Source organism: Semicossyphus pulcher, unplaced genomic scaffold (assembly GCF_022749685.1).
Source record: "Semicossyphus pulcher isolate SPU_LCO1_2020_fin unplaced genomic scaffold, fSemPul1.0.p SCAF_13, whole genome shotgun sequence".
Classification (NCBI taxonomy): Eukaryota; Metazoa; Chordata; class Actinopteri; order Labriformes; family Labridae; genus Semicossyphus; species Semicossyphus pulcher.
In genome coordinates, this window is record NW_027211637.1 from 15,363,577 (window position 1) to 15,383,340 (window position 19,764).

Here is a 19,764-nt window from a genome sequence, read left to right on the forward strand (position 1 = left end):
ACAGATATATATATTTTTTTTTTTACAAAGGATTCTACTTAAGAATAAGAATAAGTAAAGGACATGTTTATTCTTTTGTAGAACAATTCTTTATTTCTTTTTTATGATTGCTTTAATCCCTTATCTTTCTTCCTTATATCTGTATGCATTGTCAAAATCTTTGGTCATTCATCGTCATCCTCCAACATCACCAAATATCAACATGTGGTTTTTCACAAGCAGGCTAGAAGACAAGGGATAGTCACATCATTAGTGGATGTAAAAGGTAACTGTTGGTTACAAAAAGACTCGGTCAAAACCTAGTACGTGGCTGACCGCATCGGGTCAATGTGTGCTTTTGTGGGCAATGTGTTACAAGGACTGTCCTTATGAGGCCGATGACAACGTGTTTGAAAGTAAGTGCGCGCTGCGGACGTAGGTGAGGAAAGCGGACGAGCAGCGGAGAAGCAGCCCCGCCTACTTCCCGAACAAAGTATCCAGAGCCTTACAGACAGAGAGTGGTGTCAGTGGAGGTCCAATATGCTCCATGATCCGCCATTGCAATGTCGCAACTCTCTCTCTACTGCTGCGAAAGTACCGTCAGTCAGTCTGTCAGTAAGTCAGTCAGTTACATATAGACCCATGTGTGTTAAAAAAAGGGAGTATGAATTAGGGGTGGGCGATGACCTCAAATTTATATCCCAGTATTTGTTTTGTTTTTTGCGGGGTATGATATCCCGATATTACAAAATGAAAAGGGCTACCCTTCTCAGTTCTGATTCTAGCTCTTTCTGCTCTATTCATCGGTGCACAACAGGAATGAAGATGAGGTAAAGGCCTTCATGTGTTTTGGGAGGAGAAGCCTGACCTGATTCGAGCTGTCAGTGAACTGTTCTGGTGAGCAGCCTCGGTCTGAGCAATAAAGAATATTTGGGGAAGTCATCTAAGACATCCTCTTTATATCTTCTCTCAGCACTGTTTTGTCCCTTTTCTGGCTTTAGGATATCTGAAGTTAGTAGATGGACGACTGGCTTCAGATAGGAGATGCTGACATATTCCTCCCCTCATAGGGCATCAGTGACTGCTTCCAACACCTAATATACCCAACATGTAATACATTACCCCTTATTAAACGAACAAAACCGACGTGGTTATTAATGACACCGTAACTGCACAGCTGCACTTAAAAACCCATATTTAACGCAGACATACAAGAAGTCCTCTCTCTCTGCGTATGTGTGTGTTTCTGTAACAAGCATGTGTGGAGACGCTGCTCACAACAGGTCCAGCATGGGCACAGCGAGGGGAGGAGTTTCAGTAATCGTGGGTGAAGATCTTGAACAGATGAAATAAGAAATATGATAGAATGTGTTGCCAAATATAGTTGTAGTATACGTCTATGTGTGGGAATCACTGCTTTGGGTGTTGTTATTCATCTGTGTCGGACCATGTGGTGGCAGAACGTGACACTAGTGATGGTATTGGGACCGGTGTACCTCCCACCCCTAGTCTGGGTTAATGTATAAAAACATAAATGTAAGAGTGCATGAAATGAACAAATAGATGTGTGGGATCATTTCTGAATCCATGTGGTGCGATCTATAGAGTCGTGCTGCTCTGGATGCAGGCTGACTCATTAATATAATGAGAGGAAGTTAATGTTGCCTTAAATCACTTAAACATGGAACAATCTATTTATCGTCCTCAAATTAACTTTGACAACAGAGTCTAATGGCCACAAAAACACTGTTTATGTTCTGCTCTCTGACTCCAGAAACTATTTGGCACAAAATATAACCTTCGTGTTTTTTAAGGTACGTTTCCGACAGTTCTTATCTCTGCTCCTCATGAGACACGAGGACTTCCATTGTTAAGAGCACTTCTCAAATGAAAACAAGAGGGAGAGAATGACAACAGAAGGCGCCGCAGCTGCAGCAAATCTTACACGATGATTTAAAAGACCTCAAGAGGAAATATCAGAACACAGATGCTGGGACGATTTTCCTTCATTATATATTTATTTTTGTGATATTTCTCTAAAGTGTTGAGTGTTTTTAAACGCAATAGTCTTTGTCATCAGACCCTCTCCCAGGCACGGCACTGAAATCATACAAAAGAACTGATGAGCTTTTAACATCTCTAAATGTCTGTAACAAAAAGATGAAGCACCACTCTACGTGATGATTCACTCGCCACGCTGGGTCATATTAATTAATGCGATAATTTGTCTCTTATTTCTGTCTGAAACAGTTTTATGTGAAGATTAACACTTTTTATTGAGCGTGATGGATAAAATCTGTTTGAAGCGTCAGACTGATGGTTTTATTAAAAGTTTAATTCCACTTTTTCGGAGCTCTGAGATCAGATTTGGGTGAAAGTTAAATGCGTGAATCCTTCAGAATAAAAGACTCTTTCAGATTGAAATGTAATTCAGCTGGAAGTCGGGTTAAACGTTTTAGAACCGTTAAAAAGGTGAACATTTGTAATATGAATACTCTTTTTGATTCGAACCACTTGGGTTAACTTGTCCCTTTATGTCTTTCTGAGAAGAACCGTCTATGAAAAGGTGTTTACTAGTTTAAAATTGAACAAAAGTCTCTGCTTCTGCTTAATAACTGCAGCACTTTTATACTTTAATAAAACTTTTACTTCGGTGTAAACAGAGCGGGTCACCAATAAGAGCTTTTTTCACTTGAAACCGGTCCATCTTTATGAAATGTTTTCTTCTGGTGCTGGATTTAGTTGGTTGTAAATACAACAGTAGGGCTTATTTTCTGAGTGCTCTGCAGCTATGTGTGAAACTTTCTGCAAGAAAATTGGGCAGATGGATTTTTGATGTCGATATCTTTGATGATCGGGTTAGTGTTGGTGTCCTTTACAGTGCATTTGAGAAACAGGATTTTGCCATCTGCAAAACAACATTCCACACGACTCTTTCTGTTGGGACTATTTTATCTGTATCTCTATATTTGATCTCTTCATGAATTTGAGCTTATGTAATATTTAACTGTTCTGGTATGTGAAAGCAAAATCAGATAAAGTTGCATAATGTGGTCTATCTTGTGTAGGGATGGGAATGATTGGGATTTTATCGATACCGGTATAGATACCGATACTGCTTAATGATACTGATACTTATCAATACTCTTACCGATACTTCTCTCCATTATTTGGTGCAAAAAATAAAGACATGTTTTTATTAGGGTGTCTGCTATGTGCCTCTGGAAGGGGGTTGTAACTGGGATTTAGGGATGTGGTAATCTTCCTGCAGTAACAACAGTTAACATTAAGAGTAAATGCAGTAACATTGAAAATCATAAGCAAAACAAAATAAGCTGTCTGGCTGTCATGGCAACTTAAAATTCACAATATGAAGCTGGGTCTGCTGCTTGATTGATGTGGTCTATGGATTAAAGTGGAACATAAATTAGAAGTGCTAATAACCAAAGCTAGCTAGCTAACAATAGTGACTGAATTACTAGTCTTATTTATAAGAACCAGGCGTTTTAACTGTATTTGTAGTTTGGCTAATCCCATCTATAGCACTGCCATCGAAGCCACAGGGACTCGGAGGCTGCACTGAGGACGTACTAGCAACGGCATTAGCATTAGCCGCTTTGCTAAAGCAGTCAAACATGCTGCACTGCTACGGATTTATAGAATGTAGAACTTGTATGTGTTTCGTGAGGTTGCTGGTGTTACCCACTTAAGACGCAACTACCTTTTTTTACATAAACTGCACGAAGATGCAGCAGAGTTATATTTGGTAAAGTGAGCCCAAACTATCGAATGCTTTGCTCTGTCTGTCATATTGACCTACTTGACTGTCTCCAGCAAGAGACCATAACAATGCAACGTCATTGCCTAACGATGGCGGCTTCATCATCACTAGGGGATGGATGCCAGCTAGGTTTGAATGAAACGATCTAAATAAAACAACATTAAATAAGATGGAATGTTAATGTTAAATACTGATAACAGCCGATCTCCTTGAACTTATCTGTACTTTCGGTAGCGACCAATCACATACCGGTATCAAAAAAATACCGGTTCTGGATACCCATACCTAATCTTGTGTATCTCAAAGCGCTTTTACTTTACATGCCACATTCACCATTTCACACACATTCACACACTGGTGGCAAAGGCTACTACGCCAATCTCCAATCAGATCTATGAATATTCATACACCGAAGGCTGTGCCTTCAGAAGCAATTTCAGTGTGGGTTCAGTGTCTTGCCCAAGCACACTTCAACATGTAGACTGTAGCCAGGGATCGAACTGCCAACACTCCAACTGAGAGACAACCAACTCTACCACTTAGACACAGTCGCCCCAAGACAAACTGATAACAGGCCTTTATTACATTTATTGCATTTAGTATGAAATTAAAAAAAAACAAGACTAGAACATTATCTCTCACTCTTTCTTGGAGCCTATTTCCTAACTGATGTCAACTAAAGTATCACAGTAACAGGGAGTACATGTCCTAGTATCAGCAAGTCCCTGTGCTCTACTTAGAACTTGGAGTGTTTATCTGGGTTTTTATGAATATGAAATGAAAAAAGGCACAAACAATGAGAAAGAGACAACATCAACTGTAAAGTGTATCTGAATGCTTTTTCTATTTTGACATTCTTAGGGGCGGCTGTGGCTCAGTGGTAGAGTTGGTCGTCTTTCAATCGAAAGGTTGGAGGTTCGATCCCCAGCTCCCTCACGCTACATGTCGAAGTGTCCTTGGGCAAGACACTGAACCCCAAATTGCTCCCGGTGGCATAGCATAGCCAACGGGTATGAATGTGATATCTGATTGACAGTTGGGCACTTTACGTAGCAGCATCTGCCATCAGCGTGTGAATGGGTGAATGTGATGAGTGGTCGCAAAGACTAGAAAAGCGTCGTAAGTACAGTCCATTTACCATTTTGTTTGTCTATTGTCCTTCACCCTGTGTTTTCCTACATACAGTATCTCAAAAACAAATGACATCAAGGGCCAACAGGTACTACTCTTATCGATGAAAGCAGAGTTCCATTGAGTGTGTGTTATTAAGTGTATACGTGTGGCAACAGTAAGTGTGTCCATTTGTGTGAGCTGGAGTGAGACCAGCAGGACAGATCTGGGACACTCAACCATCAGTGGCAAAGCAGCAGCAAACTGAAACCAGGGCAGCCGCTGATCCACTGAGGAACATTTCCATATGTGACAGGTTGGCCGCCTTTAATTAAGCTCTCAGATCTTCTCCATATTTTATCATAGTCATTCATATTCATCCACACTGTTTTTGTAGATGTGGACAAGATCTTCTCCTACGGGGCAACATTTTACTCGCATGTGAAATAGTTCCAGGCCAGTCAGTAACAGCAGTCAATAACAGGGAAGGGCCGAGTCCAGGGAGGCGAATAATGCATTTAAATCTTCTGTATTAAATCCTCTGGCATGGATTTTCTACCTTATTTCCATGTATAAGTCACAGCAATGACATGTTTACAATGCCTGCAACGCTCACTAGTGTTGTTCGCATTGCTGCAGTAAGTCTTAGAAATCTAGTTAACTCATTGTATTGACAAATATTCTGACAGTGTGCAACTACAAAAAGAGTTCGGTAAAGTGTGTTTGTTCTTCACACGGCCTCCATGTTTTTTTCATTTTTCTATTTCACTATAGCTGCTGGTAACAGTTTTGCATACTGGATAAAACGACCTTCGTTTGTGTTTTTTTCCCGTTTATTTCCTTTTTTTGTGATACAGTTGGGTTTAGAGGCAGTTAATAACTTGTGATGACTCACAAGAAAGATCTTTTCAGAATTCAAACCAGGGAGATATATATAGACTCTGGGAACAATGGTGGACATGTCGGCTGAGTCTGATTGAGCCAGCGGTTAGTGATAAACGACTTCCAGCCAAAACTTACTTTTCTGTGCGCTGCATTGTTCACGGTCCAGTTAGCAACTTGAGAAGTGTTCAGATTAAAAGTGAAGCAAATTTCACCCCTCTAGATATGTCAGCAAAATAAACAACATTAAATCCCTCAGAGGAGGGCCCGTTATTTGTGGTGAGTCTCAGTTTCACTGCAAATAGTAAGTTTCACAGAGGCTGTACTCTCGCTAACTATCCCGTATGAACTCAGAAAAGAAAACATTTTTCTTGTGATTTACTTAACGGGTCTTACCTTTGCCGAAATCTCAATCATGATGCAGATTCGTAAAAAGTAAACATGAAGCTTTGTCAGGTCTGTCCTCAAGAGAAGAAGACAACTACTTTTAAAATGCTCGTTTGTTGAACGGAGGTCGGATTGATCATTTCTGACGCATTCAAGGAAGTCGGGAAATTGAAACGCTGAACTGCTTTCGTGACACAGCATCAAGGGAATTTATCTCAAGTTGAATTTTTGATCTAGAATGAAATGTTAGTTGAACTTGCTGCAGATGTCTGTTTATAGAGATTAATAAGGAGCTAAATTATTGTCAGATGACGATTGTCAGATGTCATTATGCCGCATTGACTACAGAACTGGTGGTTTGAGAATCTAAACACTGAGCACCAAATACATTAAATTGTGATGATTGAATTTAATGTTTGTCTTTTGCTGATGTGAGGCATCCATATTTGTTTTTTTTCCCAGCATTTTCCTCTGCTCAGTTCCACATGGAATTTGTCAGAGCTTTCAGAGCTTCCCAGTCGTGATTAGGGCTTTGACTTTGACCATCGATTTTAACAAGTTGGAGCCTCATAATTATAATAACTCCAATATGACGTCAAAGACATAAAGAACCTGTGCTCACTTATCCAATTGTAGCAATTTTAATGGTGGTCATTTTAGTAGTTTTAATAGGAAAACAAAAGACATTTTCTGAGCAGAGGGGGACATGAATTATTTGTTGTTCTACTTTCTGCCTCATTGCCTTTAGAAACCAGCCATAAAGGAAATCAAATAAACTGTGTTCACATAAACAGTAACAACATCATTATCAGACAAACACTGCACTCACCCTCCTTTGATGTAATCCAGGAAGGTGTGCTCTGACTCCACGTTGAATGACAACAAGGACACCTGAGGGGAATAATAAGGTTAAAACTGATTATTTGTGCTTGTTAATTAACAAAAGCAAAATGTACCAATCTATAAATTAACCCTGTCCTCCGAGCTAACCACCCACAAAATGACTTCTCCACAGCAGAGTGAGTTTGAGGCCTGGGCGGCATATTACGGCTACAATCACTGAGACGCCATCAGTGTGGCTGTGTACTGATGGATGATTAGTGGGATGGATAACTAGCTACAGATTTTAATTACAGAGTCAAGCCAGATAAGAGCAGCTAAAGTTTTCAGGCAGTGACAGAGCTGTGGCTAAACATTCATCACATGGTGCCTTCAAATGCACATGAAGTCCCGGTCATGTGGGTTTTATGAACTGCAAAGCGTGTATTTTGTGAAAGGTTAAAGGTCAAAACTGTTACATGCATACCTTTTTCCTTCTGACGTTATATTTTTTGCATTCCTGCTTGCTTTAGAGTCTATCGGCATCCTTGTTGCCATTGCCTTGCAGCAGTGACGACCTATGTCGAACCCAACAAGCTAACGAGTTCTATTTAAAGGCAGCAACAAGGGTCCTGTTATGCATTTTTAAAGTCTTGGTTATTGATCCTGACTGAGGTTGCTTTCATTTTTTCCCATCAAACTACAAACTGTCTGGATCATAATCCTTGAGACGGGGAAAGGTGCTGAACTGCCTCATGCAATCCACTTAGAGGAAACTTCCTGATGAATACAAAGGCAGTGGCGGGCAGGGCTGTGAGCGCACCAGGAGGGTTTGCTCTTATCTCAGAACTCAGACTCACCGTCCCAGAGTTGATGTATCTCTTCTTCTTTATTTTCTTCTTGGCGTTCACCACCTGGTATGAAGGCAGAATAGAAGCAGGAGGGGTAATGACAATGTAAACTTGCAGCACAATTCTTTTCATCCACCCTTGGGCGAGTAATAAAACCATCTTTGTCCTCCTGCTCCATGTCTGTAAGGGTAATGGAGCATGGGGACGGAATCCAATAACCGCAGCAGGTGAGAATGAGATAGCATTGATCATGCCCGGCGGCAAGATACAGATTATTCAGGGGGATTTTTATAAGCACCAAGCTGTGCTGTAGATTTTACATGCACATTATCAGGCGAGGGGATAGTGGAGCATATATCTCTGTCCTAACTATTTACTTGTTATAACAAAAACATAACCACATACGGAGTGGATAACATTGTATGGGGAAGAATAATGTGCAAATAAAGCTGGTTATGAATGATTACAACACTCTCTGCTTTAAATCAATGTTACATTCACAGCTTACGGGCAAAATCATGTGTGCAGCATCAAGGTCAGCTATCTCTAATGCTTATTCCACAGGATGCACACAAACATGAAGCACACGCCTGGAGGACAGTGTGGTATAATAAAGTAAAATCTGTCCCACTCTCTTCCTTTCTTCTCCCCCCTCCTGCAGGCTCTTTTCCTCTGTTCTGCCTCTGTGGTTTCTTATGCTACACCTCAACTCCTCCAACGCAGATGATGCTTTAAGCACCGCGGACATCGCTCAGTCAATGCCAGGTACAGATTACGTCACGCAGACATCGCCCTGAATTGCAACAAGCTCTGGCTCTGTGCATGTCAGGTCTTGGACTCTGCAAAGAGCCCGGTGATTTATAAAAATTCTTTGTGTATTTTTTCTTTATTTACAGTGAAAGGGTAGCTTCGATGACATCTTGAAACTGATCCGAGCGCACTGACCTGAAGAAACTGCTGTGTTTCATTCCTTATTAAAAAACTTAGAGGTTTGGTGAAGGTTAATGGATGCTCCATCTTCTGCCATGTCAGCAGTGTGAAAGGGCAAACCTGCATGTCACTATCTCTTACCTTTTCCTCTTCCTCTCCCTCTCTTCATCAGCCCTGCTCTTTTCTCGAGCCACTGCCATGACTAATTCAGAAGCTAATGTAACATGGCAAGTTTTTTAATGAGCAGGGACGAAAAGGAGCCTCCCAGATCCTTATAGTTATACCCAATCTGACCCCACAAGGACCATCCAAAAAAACAAAACAACCTAATCAGCAGCGTACTTCTGAAGTGCTCCCATTTGTATTCTCACCACTTCCTCATCTGGCCTGCCGCAACACTTAACCCCTCTGATGTGTAAGAGTTTGGAGAGACAGAGGAGTGGAGCTGTTAATCACAAGGAGCCACAACTTTGGCTCAAACATCAACAGCCTCCTGAAGTCATTACACTTTGGCTAACAAGACCTTGCTGAGCCCAAGGGCGCATCGATTTGCTATTAAATCGCAGGTTTCTCACGTTGCTACCTAGAAATGGAGCTTAGCTCTATTTTTTGTGCCCTCGCAGAACAAGCTTTGTGCCAAAGGTGCATCCACATTTCAGTCATTAATAGATTCCTCACAAACCTTCTTCGCGAGGCTTTAAACACACTAAGTGATGGTTGTAGAAAAGTTTACGTGTAACCTGAATGCTTCCTTATAGTACTTTCAAGAGATCAAAGAGGAACTGGAGGAAAAAGTACTACAGATAACACGATTTATAAACCGTTTTTCAAGAGCTGTGATCTTCAACTATTAATTAAAATGTGAATCATCAAAATGTGTTGCAAATAAAACTCCTACAAAAAGACGGTGATAGCAGTGTGCACCGTTTTCATCTTCACTCACCTCGTAGATGTTTAACTGGTTCTGACCTCGACACAGCTCTTTGTAGCTGGTGGTGAATTCACCGATGAAATCGTGGCTGGAGAAAAGAGACAAAAATTGCATCACACACTTTTCATTCAGACACGGTACGTACGACCCTGAGAGGTGGGAGATGAAAGTAGCCGGAGGAATTAAACTAAGGCCGCTGGAGCACAGATGGAGTCTAATTGTTAATGAAGAAATTAAAGCAATTAGGTGGGAAAGATTGAGAACGTGTTGATGAAAATGGAAATGCAAGTAAAATACGAATGGCAAGGCAAATTTTATTAATGACAGAGTATGATTGTAGTAATATTGTCCACCTTCCATCTCTGTCCCAGTCGTACACCTCCACTTTGATTGTCCTGTAACACAAAAGAGAGGAAAAGGTGTCTGAGCATGTTTATGCAACGTGTGAGCCACTACATACAGATGAGGGTTTAATCGAGCTATTAGGCCTCGGTAATTGTTGGTGGATGCTGAATGAAATAAATCAAAGCCCACTCTCTGCTTTGTATGCAACCTTAAAAACAACTTTGTGAGGATCCAAATATAAGTCCTCTCTTTGAAGCTCGACTGTGCTGCACACACTGGGACTTGTCAGTTCTTTTTACAATGAATGAAAAACCCTTTTAACCAACTCTGAGACCAAAGCAACAAAGATTTTTCAACAAGGGTTTGAATGAGCTGTTTACCAGTGACTTTGTGTTTCTCACTGAAGAGAGAGCAGGTTTATAGATTTGCCAGCAGTTGGGGTAAAACATTTCCCCGCACATGCCAAAGATAGAAAAGCAACCTCTCGGGAGGGAGCACATTTTGTGAGCTCTGGAAATAAGTAAGAAACCAAATAAACACGCCTGAGAGAATTCAGCGTGAAGAGCAAAGTGCTTCGTCTCTTCTTCTTGATCTGATTGAAAGATCAGTGGCTTCCCCGCCGTCAGCAGCCGTCAATCATGTGTCAGCGGGTCCAGGGGGAGGAAAAGGTGATGGAGGGGCTTTTCTATTATCCTGACCTGAACTCATTCCGTCTGCATCTGATGCATTTCCCCTCCTAACACACGTGTGCTATCAATATGGTACAGAGATAGATTAAGCGAGAATCGTTCTGTGGATCCAGCTGTTTTCACATACTGCCAGATGTTCAGAGCAGGAGTGAGGGAAGATTCAGATCACACTGGTACTCTTAACTGCCAAACACCATAATAACAAATGTGTTTTGACACTCAGGGCCAGCGTGGCAGATGACTCCCCAGCGATGTGTCAGTCAACATGAATTTTCTCTAATGTTATTTTCTTAGAAGCAGCACTGCGACGGACTGAATCCCCCGGTGGAGATAAAGACAATTAGATCCCGGATCAATTTCGTTTCGGTTCCTGCACCCGCTGCATGTTTGAGTGGAAATGAGAGAGATTTCACTTTCTGATCGCTATTAAAGCCAAATGATTACAAGAGATTTAGCAGAAAGGCCGAAAGACGTGACAGAGGAGAGGATGTAAACACGACTGTTGGATTTAGAGGTAAAACATTTGCACAGAGTAAATATAAAGAGTGAAACTCGAGGCTTTTCTGGGCCGGAGCATTGTCCGCATTGTTGATCTTTGTCCTCTCAGATGAGCCTGACACTTTGGTCTCTTCTAACTCTGTGTGAATGATTTCCTTACATTTTGTGTTTGAGTTGCCTGAGTTTGCTTCAGGTCTTTTCCATTTTGTGATTTAAAGATATAATCTCGAAGTTCTCAGTTTCATTCTATTTGGCGCCACCTTATGGCCTTCTGGCGTGACCAGACGTCCACGGTTGGCTCCCTTTGTTACGGTTGTAACTCTTGATTTCCTCGCTGACTGTCGCTTTCCTTTTTAGACTGTTTACCTTCATCTGAGCGTCGACTTTGTTTCTTTTCTTTTGCATAGTAGATTACTGTTTACTCACAACACTTGCAGCGACCGGAAAAGCAGCCGCTTAGCTCCGCCTACCCTCTCTGGCAGACCAACCACTGCTGGTTGATGGAAAACACGTCACTAACTGGGCACCGCTTGTTACTTTTTCCGCGTATGTTGCCACAGACACCCAATCCATAAAAATACTATATACTGCAAATGCAAAGGCTTTCATCAGTGAGCCATAGGTTCAATCAGCGTTGTTTTACCTCCCTCGGCGATAGATAGTGACTTAAAACACAGTTATTTAAATTAAAATCTTCAAGATGATATCTTTAACAACTGTTATTTCTGCATTATGGTGCAGTGGTTAGTGCTGTTGCCTAACAGCGAGAAGGCTCCTAGTTTGAGTTTGCATGTTATCTCTGTGCATGCGTGGTTTCCCATCTGGATACTCCGGCTTCCTCCCACAGTCCAAAGCCATACTCTTCAGGTTCACTGGTGACTCTAAATTGCCTGTAGGTGTGAGTGTGATCATGAAAGGTAGTCTGCCTTTTTGCGTCAGCCTTTTAGCGGTGTAAGTAATGGATGGATCAATGACATTTCTGTCCACTCTGCGTACACAGATGTATTGCAGGTCTGTCTCGCCTGTGTTGCTCTTCCTGAGGTTTGTTTCATATTCTCACTTTCGAATCAAGGGTCTCAGGATAGAGGATGTGCTATAGTATGGAGATTGTTAAGCCCTTTGAGGGAAACTTGTAGGCCATTTAAATTTAATTGACGCGACCTAAAAACATTTAAAAGAACACGAGGAAAAGCCTGGAGGCTCAGTGAAATCTGCATGATGTATAAAGAAAAAAGGGTTGTGCTTTTGACAGATGGCTGAGTCAAAGAAATTCAAAGCCTCAGAATCACCGCCAATGCTGCAGGTCAAAACCAGGCCAACTGAAATGATTAAAAAGTGATTATATTTTAAGCACAATTTAAAATTTGATTTGCTGAGGAGTCGTGAATCAAACACATGGAAATTGCAGAGGTAAAAAAAGAGCACCGTAAAAAAAAACAGCTAACTTTAGATTTCTCCCACAAATCATCAGGGAGACCGTAAATTGGCGTAAATTCCTCTTGCCATCAAAATCCTCAAAGGGAATCAGGCGTCTTTCATGCTTCCACTCCATCTGTCTGACCCAATTAGCTACCGGCCAGGCACGGTAGCATGTAAGCAGCGATAGGCCTTTTAATAATTTTGGCAGCAGATAAAATAACGGCAGAAAATCAATGGTGCCTAAATTTGATGCACCAAATCCACATATTAAAACTCTGCATGGCTTTGATTTCCAGTGGAAAAATCACACTCAATCAGAGTAAGTGTCAGTGAGGGTGTGCAGAACACTTTATTGTACATCATCTGTCATCCTACCTGTCATAGTCTCCGTTGCAGAGCGCTCTGACAGGGATGGAGAAGGGCTGCCACACAGGGTTCAGCGTGTTCTTCACCACTTCAGTCTTGTGGCAGATGGTGAACCTGGAGACGCAGGTCGACAGGGGTTTTAAATCCTTATGAGTATGTCTCTTAGAAAAGAACTCCAGACTATAATATACTATCCTCCTACACTTCGAGAGCCATGTCTGCATGAATTTATCTGTGCGAGTTCAAGCGGTCTAGATGTAATACTCTCCACCTTAAATGCCTCCATCGTTGATGTCAACACCCTCCTGCTTATCATCGACAAGCTGGAACGAAAGAGGCAGCAGGCAAACTTACGTGCCATCCTCGTTGCTTCTGTAGAAGACCATGAAGGGGTCCGACTTTCCGAAGAAGTCCTTCTTATCCAGTTTGTTGGCACAGAATTGCATGGTGGCATAATCCTACAGGCAGGAATGAAAAGACAAAAAAAGCAAAGGACATTGTGAATCCATGCTCCTGCCTCTGTTTGCCTTCTGTTGTTTGTTTATACATGCTGTGTGCCAAGATATAAAAGCACTGAAGCACCGAATAAAAGCAAAGTGCTGAGTGAATCCTAATAAGAGCAGGGCGAAACCAGCCAGTGGGTACCAGCTCCCAAAACCTGCAAATGCATTCATTACCACTTCTTTATTATGTAACTCCTGCGTAAAAACAGTGCATGGGATAAGGGATATTACAATTGAAAATACCTTGTTGTGCTGAATATAATCATTGTGGCAGGATGAGGGACCATGCAGAGGCACAGAAATGGATTCTAAAACCATGCACATGGAGGGGGGGAGGGGGGCTGTGTACAGAAAGGACGTGGAGGGTGTGAGTGCAGCTAATGATACATTAGAAAGCCTGGTATTACCATAATTATACTCATTTAGACAGCATTTCAATGTGAGCTGCCATTACAAGGACAATGAACATGCCCCATAATGCTCTTGGTTCCAGATATTCTCCCTGTGGTCAAGGTATTAGTCTGAGTTGTACAATAGTGAGGCTGCGTAGAGGGCACACACTGGACAGGTCTGCATTAGAAGAAGCTCTGCAAACTTTCCTCCATTACCGGCATCCTTTATCTCAGTGCTGTATGAAAGCCGTAAAACTCCATAACACCCTTTAGCCCCGCAACAAACTGCTTATGCAAGCACAGCGTCTAATCAGCATATCCAAAAGAGTGGGTAGTGATACCAAAAAGACGTTCGGAGCCTTCAACGAGCAGAAAGCGGAGCTGTTTTTACCCTGCTGCTCTCCCAGGCTTTTAGATTTTGAAGGGCAGCTATTAGATCTGAATCAGCATGGTGCTGGGCAGAGCCGCTATCGATTGCTTTGACCCACATCAGTGTGGTGCGCTCTGCCTTTGACCGGACTCTCGCTCGCCCCCCCCATCACATCACTTTAAGGCTTGGACACAGAAAAGACACAGAGCAGCGCGTGTATCTGAGGGAACTGCTGAGAGAAAGATGGAGGCTGTTACATAAGCATACTATAAAAAAACTTTCCCTTGGAAATTGAGTTAATTTGCTTTTTGCTTCTAATCAACATTTTGGATAAGTTGAGACAGAAGAAAAGTAAAGAGGTAATTAAAACAGTCGGTGTTGGCAGTTGTTTCATTCCCTATTGTCACTTTTAATTATCATCTTTGTCTCGAGCAATTCCACTATATACTTAACGTGCAGGTTATGTTTTCCAAATCTGTGCTCTGAGATACGGATCAGCCAAGTTATACAACCATCCACTGTGCAGTTTGTACCTGCAGCGTGTCAAGCTCTCCCCTGATGGCTTTCCACAAGAACATCTCATTTCCAACTTCCCACTGTGGCTCATTTTGTGGATTTAAAAACACATTAAGTTAGAGGAGTTTGCTTAGGTCAGTTATCCAAGCCCTTAAAAATAGAGGCATCTTGTAAGTGTCCTGCTTAGCCCTGACACAGCCTCTACAATTACACTATCATGGCAACACGGCGGCTTAAGCCTTCATTAGGCACAGATAACACATACCCACTTTGGTGCCTAGCAGTGTTCTCTCATTATGTGGGGAAAAAAGGCAGAACATTCATTCCAGCCACCGAGGTTTAGGAGCAGCAGGGGAATAGTGAGTGCACTGCGAGTCCTTTCCGTTTCTCTGCTCCGGCAAGATATCGCTGCATGGGGTAAGTGGCAGAGGAATTCTTACTGTCACTTATAGAAAGTGGGACTGTTGTACTTTCAAAGGAACACGAGGCAATGCAGACAATACTTGAACATTGGTTATATAAGCTTATGACATCCTCAGGATGGCACAGTGTTGTGCAGCACAAAATGAATCCTGAGCCAGAGGATTATATGGAGGACAAGTCATTTGTATTCTTCACATATCGTTTCATACAGTTGATGAGCCTCAGGTGAAGGATTTTTGCCAATGTGAAACATTAAAAAAAAGCTCATTTTGATTCTCTGATTGCAGTGTTAAATGGAAGAATACTTGCTTTAGGGATATGCATCAGCAATAAAAAATATCAATGTTATTGGTCTGATTGTTGAGTAAAGGAATCGAGGGCTATGATCTGAGTAAATAGAAGAGCTCTCTGTGGTTAACCGCTGTCACATTTAAAGTGCAGTGTCATTTACTTAGATTGAAATCAGCCAGAGTTGCTGCTGGACTGCGACAAGGATCAGAGAGAGAGAGCCAGCCGCTGCTCAGCATGTCATACGTGCCACAGATAACGACAGCCAAGAGGAAGCCTTTGATCCATGCAGAGGCTGCTGCTCTGCCTAATGATACCTGGCAAATCCTCCAACAAGGTGCGAGCCAACCTTCCTCTCAGCTAGCAGTCCCTGCAGAACTCCCCCAGCAGATCCCCGCTCTTCTGGTTTCACTTTCGCCAAACAAGAGTTGCAGTGTTTACCTCAGGCGAAGCAGCAACTCTGCTGCCTCCATTTATTGGTCACAGGTGGATTGGAGAATAAACACCGTCCAGATGGATGCAAGCTATTCCAAACTCACAGGGGTGGGACTTGTACTGACAGCGGGGTCTTTAGGCAGTTTGACATCTATTATATGCCTTTTCATTCTCAGTTTCCTGTCCTTTACTCACACCTGATGGGTTTCTATTCAGGGTCAAATCCTGTGTAAACAGGGCATGTCTACAGTGACCCGTCAAGTCTGTGTCTCTCTAATCGAGTCTGGGAGTAAATGGTCATTGGTCGCAGTAATGATCATTTGCATTTATATTGCAAAATCGCTTCTTGAAGTGGTGCTTTGCAGCGATAATGCTAACTCCTATCATTGCAGATCCAATGCACCTGATGACTCACAGCAGCCCGTCAATGACTGCGAGCGCTGACACTTCAATCCGGCAGGGACCACATCAGTAATGGTTATCAGGGCACTTTTATTATCAGCATGGCTTTCCTGTCTCACCCTAACCGGAGACTGTTTGTTATTCAGGAAATGAATGATGCTATAAGTAAAAAGTACGGCTACTGCTGAACCAGGTGCTTTACTAAACGTGCACTGAGAGTTAAAAAGCTGCGAATCATTAGACGCTTACATGCATTAAGACATCATAAAACATTTAAACAATAGCTGCAGCTCGATGGCTTGCTTTATAGCCTCGGAGGGAGGCGGGCTGTTCTGGTCAATAAGTCTTGCCCCTGCTCCAGTGGAAGCAGTGTAATGTGATTATTCACTATCTTCATTTAGCAGTGCGCAGAGAAAGCAAATGGGCATTAGTGGACACAGGTTATTAATGCAGTCACATGGATTATCACAGCACACATGGGAGGAAGTGTCTGTGTCAGTGACTGGAACAAGGGAGGGCTCATTAAATGACCGTTCAAACTCGTGGTATTTTCCGTATGTACACATTTTCCAAATGACAAACACAATTACATAGTGACATGGAGCATCCTGTTGGTTTAATAGGGACAGTTATGATGCAATATATCTTATAGAAGTCAAGCCTATTAAATACTTCAGTAGGCTTGATAACATTGCCAAACATGCATTATGTGGCTGAAACAACATGCACCATTTCCCCTCAGTGTGTCGCCTATAAATACACAGTGACATGCCCAAAGCAGCTGCAGTGAATATGTTCAATTAGACTGCTATAGTGTTGTTAAACAGACTAGATCAGTCAAAGTAGATCTACACTGCAAGCAGATGAAACTAATATATAAGGATTGGAGCTTTTTAGACTCACTCTGCAGTTTCCCAGCTCCTCCACAGACAAGATAATGGTCCCACATTTCTTCCCAGGAATGCCACTGTGAAAACAAACAGATATCTGTCATTGCACACACTTAAAGATGCACTGGCTTATTTGTAGGTTTGTTACTTAAATGGCAATCTCAGATTGCATCGGCTCTGTGTACAACGGTGAACATGCCGGGCGTGTAGCCAGCGGTTAGCAAAGAACGACCTCCAGGCTTGACTTCCTTTTCCGCGTGCTGCATTGTTTACAGAAAAAGAAACTGTTTTTCTTGTGAATTACTTTAATCAACGGGTCTAAAGTTTGACAAAATTTTAACATTGTGCTGCAGACTTGTAAAAAGTAAAAATCAAGCTTTGTCAGGTCTGTCGTCAAGAGAAGCAAACTGCTTTTAAAATGCTTGTTTGTTGAACAGAGGTCGGATTGATCTGACGCATTCGAGGGAGTTGGGAAATCTGAACGCTGAGCGGCTTTCCTGAAAGCATTAAGTGAATTTATACTGAATTACGTTCCGCCTGCTTTTGCTCTCCACACGGACTGTTTTTCCTGCACACGCCGCAGCCTGCTGATACGTGATTGGTCAATATTACTCGGACTACAAGTGTACTACAAACAGAAACCAGAACACTTGCCATCTCTAAAATCCACATCCCTGCCTACAGATTCTACATTTCTATGTAGAATCTGTAAATAGAGATAACTTAAATGGTCATGAGGAAGATTCACAAATCATGCAATGTGATTAGTAAACTTGAGGAGGTGGAAATTGTAGAGGGGTTGTTTGAGCAGCAGCTTTAGCCTACGTTGGTGAGTGTAGTTATGGTTTGAAAGACTCTTGAGAAGCCAGCCTTCACTTTTACTCCACTGTTTTGATTTTCTCACTTCTTCTATGCCATTTCCACCAGAGTATACTAGTCATCTAAATAATAGTAATTAGAAAGAGTGGTGTTGAGAGGGCTTTCACTGCAGTCACACTTCTCATTCCAGGCTGACAGAAATGATAGTTTTACCCTCAGCTTTAATTCAATAATGCATTACAGATCGCAAAGCAACATTGGAGTGACAGTTCGACAGCTCTAATGAGCACAATTTTTCTTCACCACTGTAACTGAATCAAACACAAGTTATAAATACTGACTCTTCGAGTTTTTTCTGTGCAGTGTGGAAAGAAACTGCTGAGGCACAAAACTCCTCTGATCCCTGTTTGGGAGCAGCACACAGGGAGTTTAAAGCTCCGCGGGTCTGCCGTTGTTTACTGCAGATTCGCGCTCCAGCAGATGATCAAGACATACCGTAGAGCACAAGCGCTTCCCTGTGTGTCTGTGCCTCACCTCCTCAGTAGCATGCCAATCTAAATGTGCGACAAAAATAGAAAACATTGCTCCAGATTTTGTCCTAAATGTTACTTGGGTGTATTTTTTGAAGAGGAACAAAATGTGTTTTTTTCATATATCCGAACTCACTGAAGCTGTGAGAAGAAGCCCCAGCTCATTCGACCCATCTCAGCACAATACACTACAAATCTACTTTCCAATCACACAGTAGCACTCCAGCTGCGGAGACTCCTGTCATTTTTCCAGATAAAGAGGGACAGATTACACCGGAGTCCTGCTGCGGCCTTAGCCGGGGGGCCAATCATTAGAAGGTCAGACTTGCTGCAGATCCTCATCAAGCTGTGAGACTTGATCTGACAGGAAGCAATCTGGATTCTATACATTTAAATGAAGGGAGTCTTTGACTACAGCAGACACTTTCATTATTTACAGAGATTATCTAAAGCACAAACCTGCAATGGTACCGGGAATGCCGAAAGACCCATTAAGAGATAGAACGAAGTTTCCTGGTTCTTATCTGCCTGTGCAGGAAGTGTTTGCAGTGTTTTTAAGAGATATGGTGCAGGGTGTTTCCATTAACCTTTGCTGGCCTCTCTTAGCTTTTCCAGGTCTGTAATACACACACTGTAATGCTCCATTAAAGCAACTGTAGCTGCTTATGTATCAAGTTTGATCAATATCTCCATATACAGTAAATCCACTGACCAAAAGCATCCGGCTGCAAAGAGAAAGACAAAGAGTGTGCAAGAGAACTGCCATCGTCTCCGCCTTCAATGAGGCAAACTGTAAAAAGAGGCCATCACACTCTGAGAGGGCGGGCACACTTCAACCTCAGCTCTACCTCTGCGCTCCACAGAGACCAATCTCAAGGTGAATTAACCGTCCTTGAATTATTGATGTTTCACTCCAGGTTGTCAACGTGCAGTTTGATGGCGCCTCAAAGCGCCGGTTAAGCGCTTACCAATGCGGCCAGTAAACACTGCACACTCTGCAGGTCAGCTTATCTCCCTCAGGTCGAGCAGATGACCAATATCCCTTTCAAAGAGGGAAATGAGATCCAGCGATTGTTAAAATATCAGCTCCAGACACGCGAAGATGCACGGCCCTGCTCTAATCTCTGCCACTGAGAGGAGAGCGGGTACCAAGAGGGCAATGGACTTTGAAATTAGGTATGCATTATTGAGTGTGGCATTTTCTCTGAC

The 19,764-nt window shown here is 42.3% G+C and overlaps 1 protein-coding gene across 2 annotated transcripts in view; it reads right to left on the bottom strand.

Moving 5' to 3' along the window:
• The window catches only part of cpne5a (copine Va), a 79,514-nt gene that overhangs the window by 26,573 nt on the left and 33,177 nt on the right, over positions 1-19,764 (bottom strand). For both annotated transcript variants that reach the window (XM_069659868.1, XM_069659867.1), the window contains 7 exons: positions 17,220-17,283; positions 13,342-13,445; positions 12,997-13,101; positions 10,024-10,065; positions 9,683-9,758; positions 7,819-7,872; positions 6,969-7,030 (listed from right to left, as the gene is read on the bottom strand). In XM_069659868.1, coding sequence (XP_069515969.1) covers positions 6,969-7,030; positions 7,819-7,872; positions 9,683-9,758; positions 10,024-10,065; positions 12,997-13,101; positions 13,342-13,445; positions 17,220-17,283 — 507 coding nt within the window. The remainder of the gene's footprint in view (positions 1-6,968; positions 7,031-7,818; positions 7,873-9,682; positions 9,759-10,023; positions 10,066-12,996; positions 13,102-13,341; positions 13,446-17,219; positions 17,284-19,764) is intronic.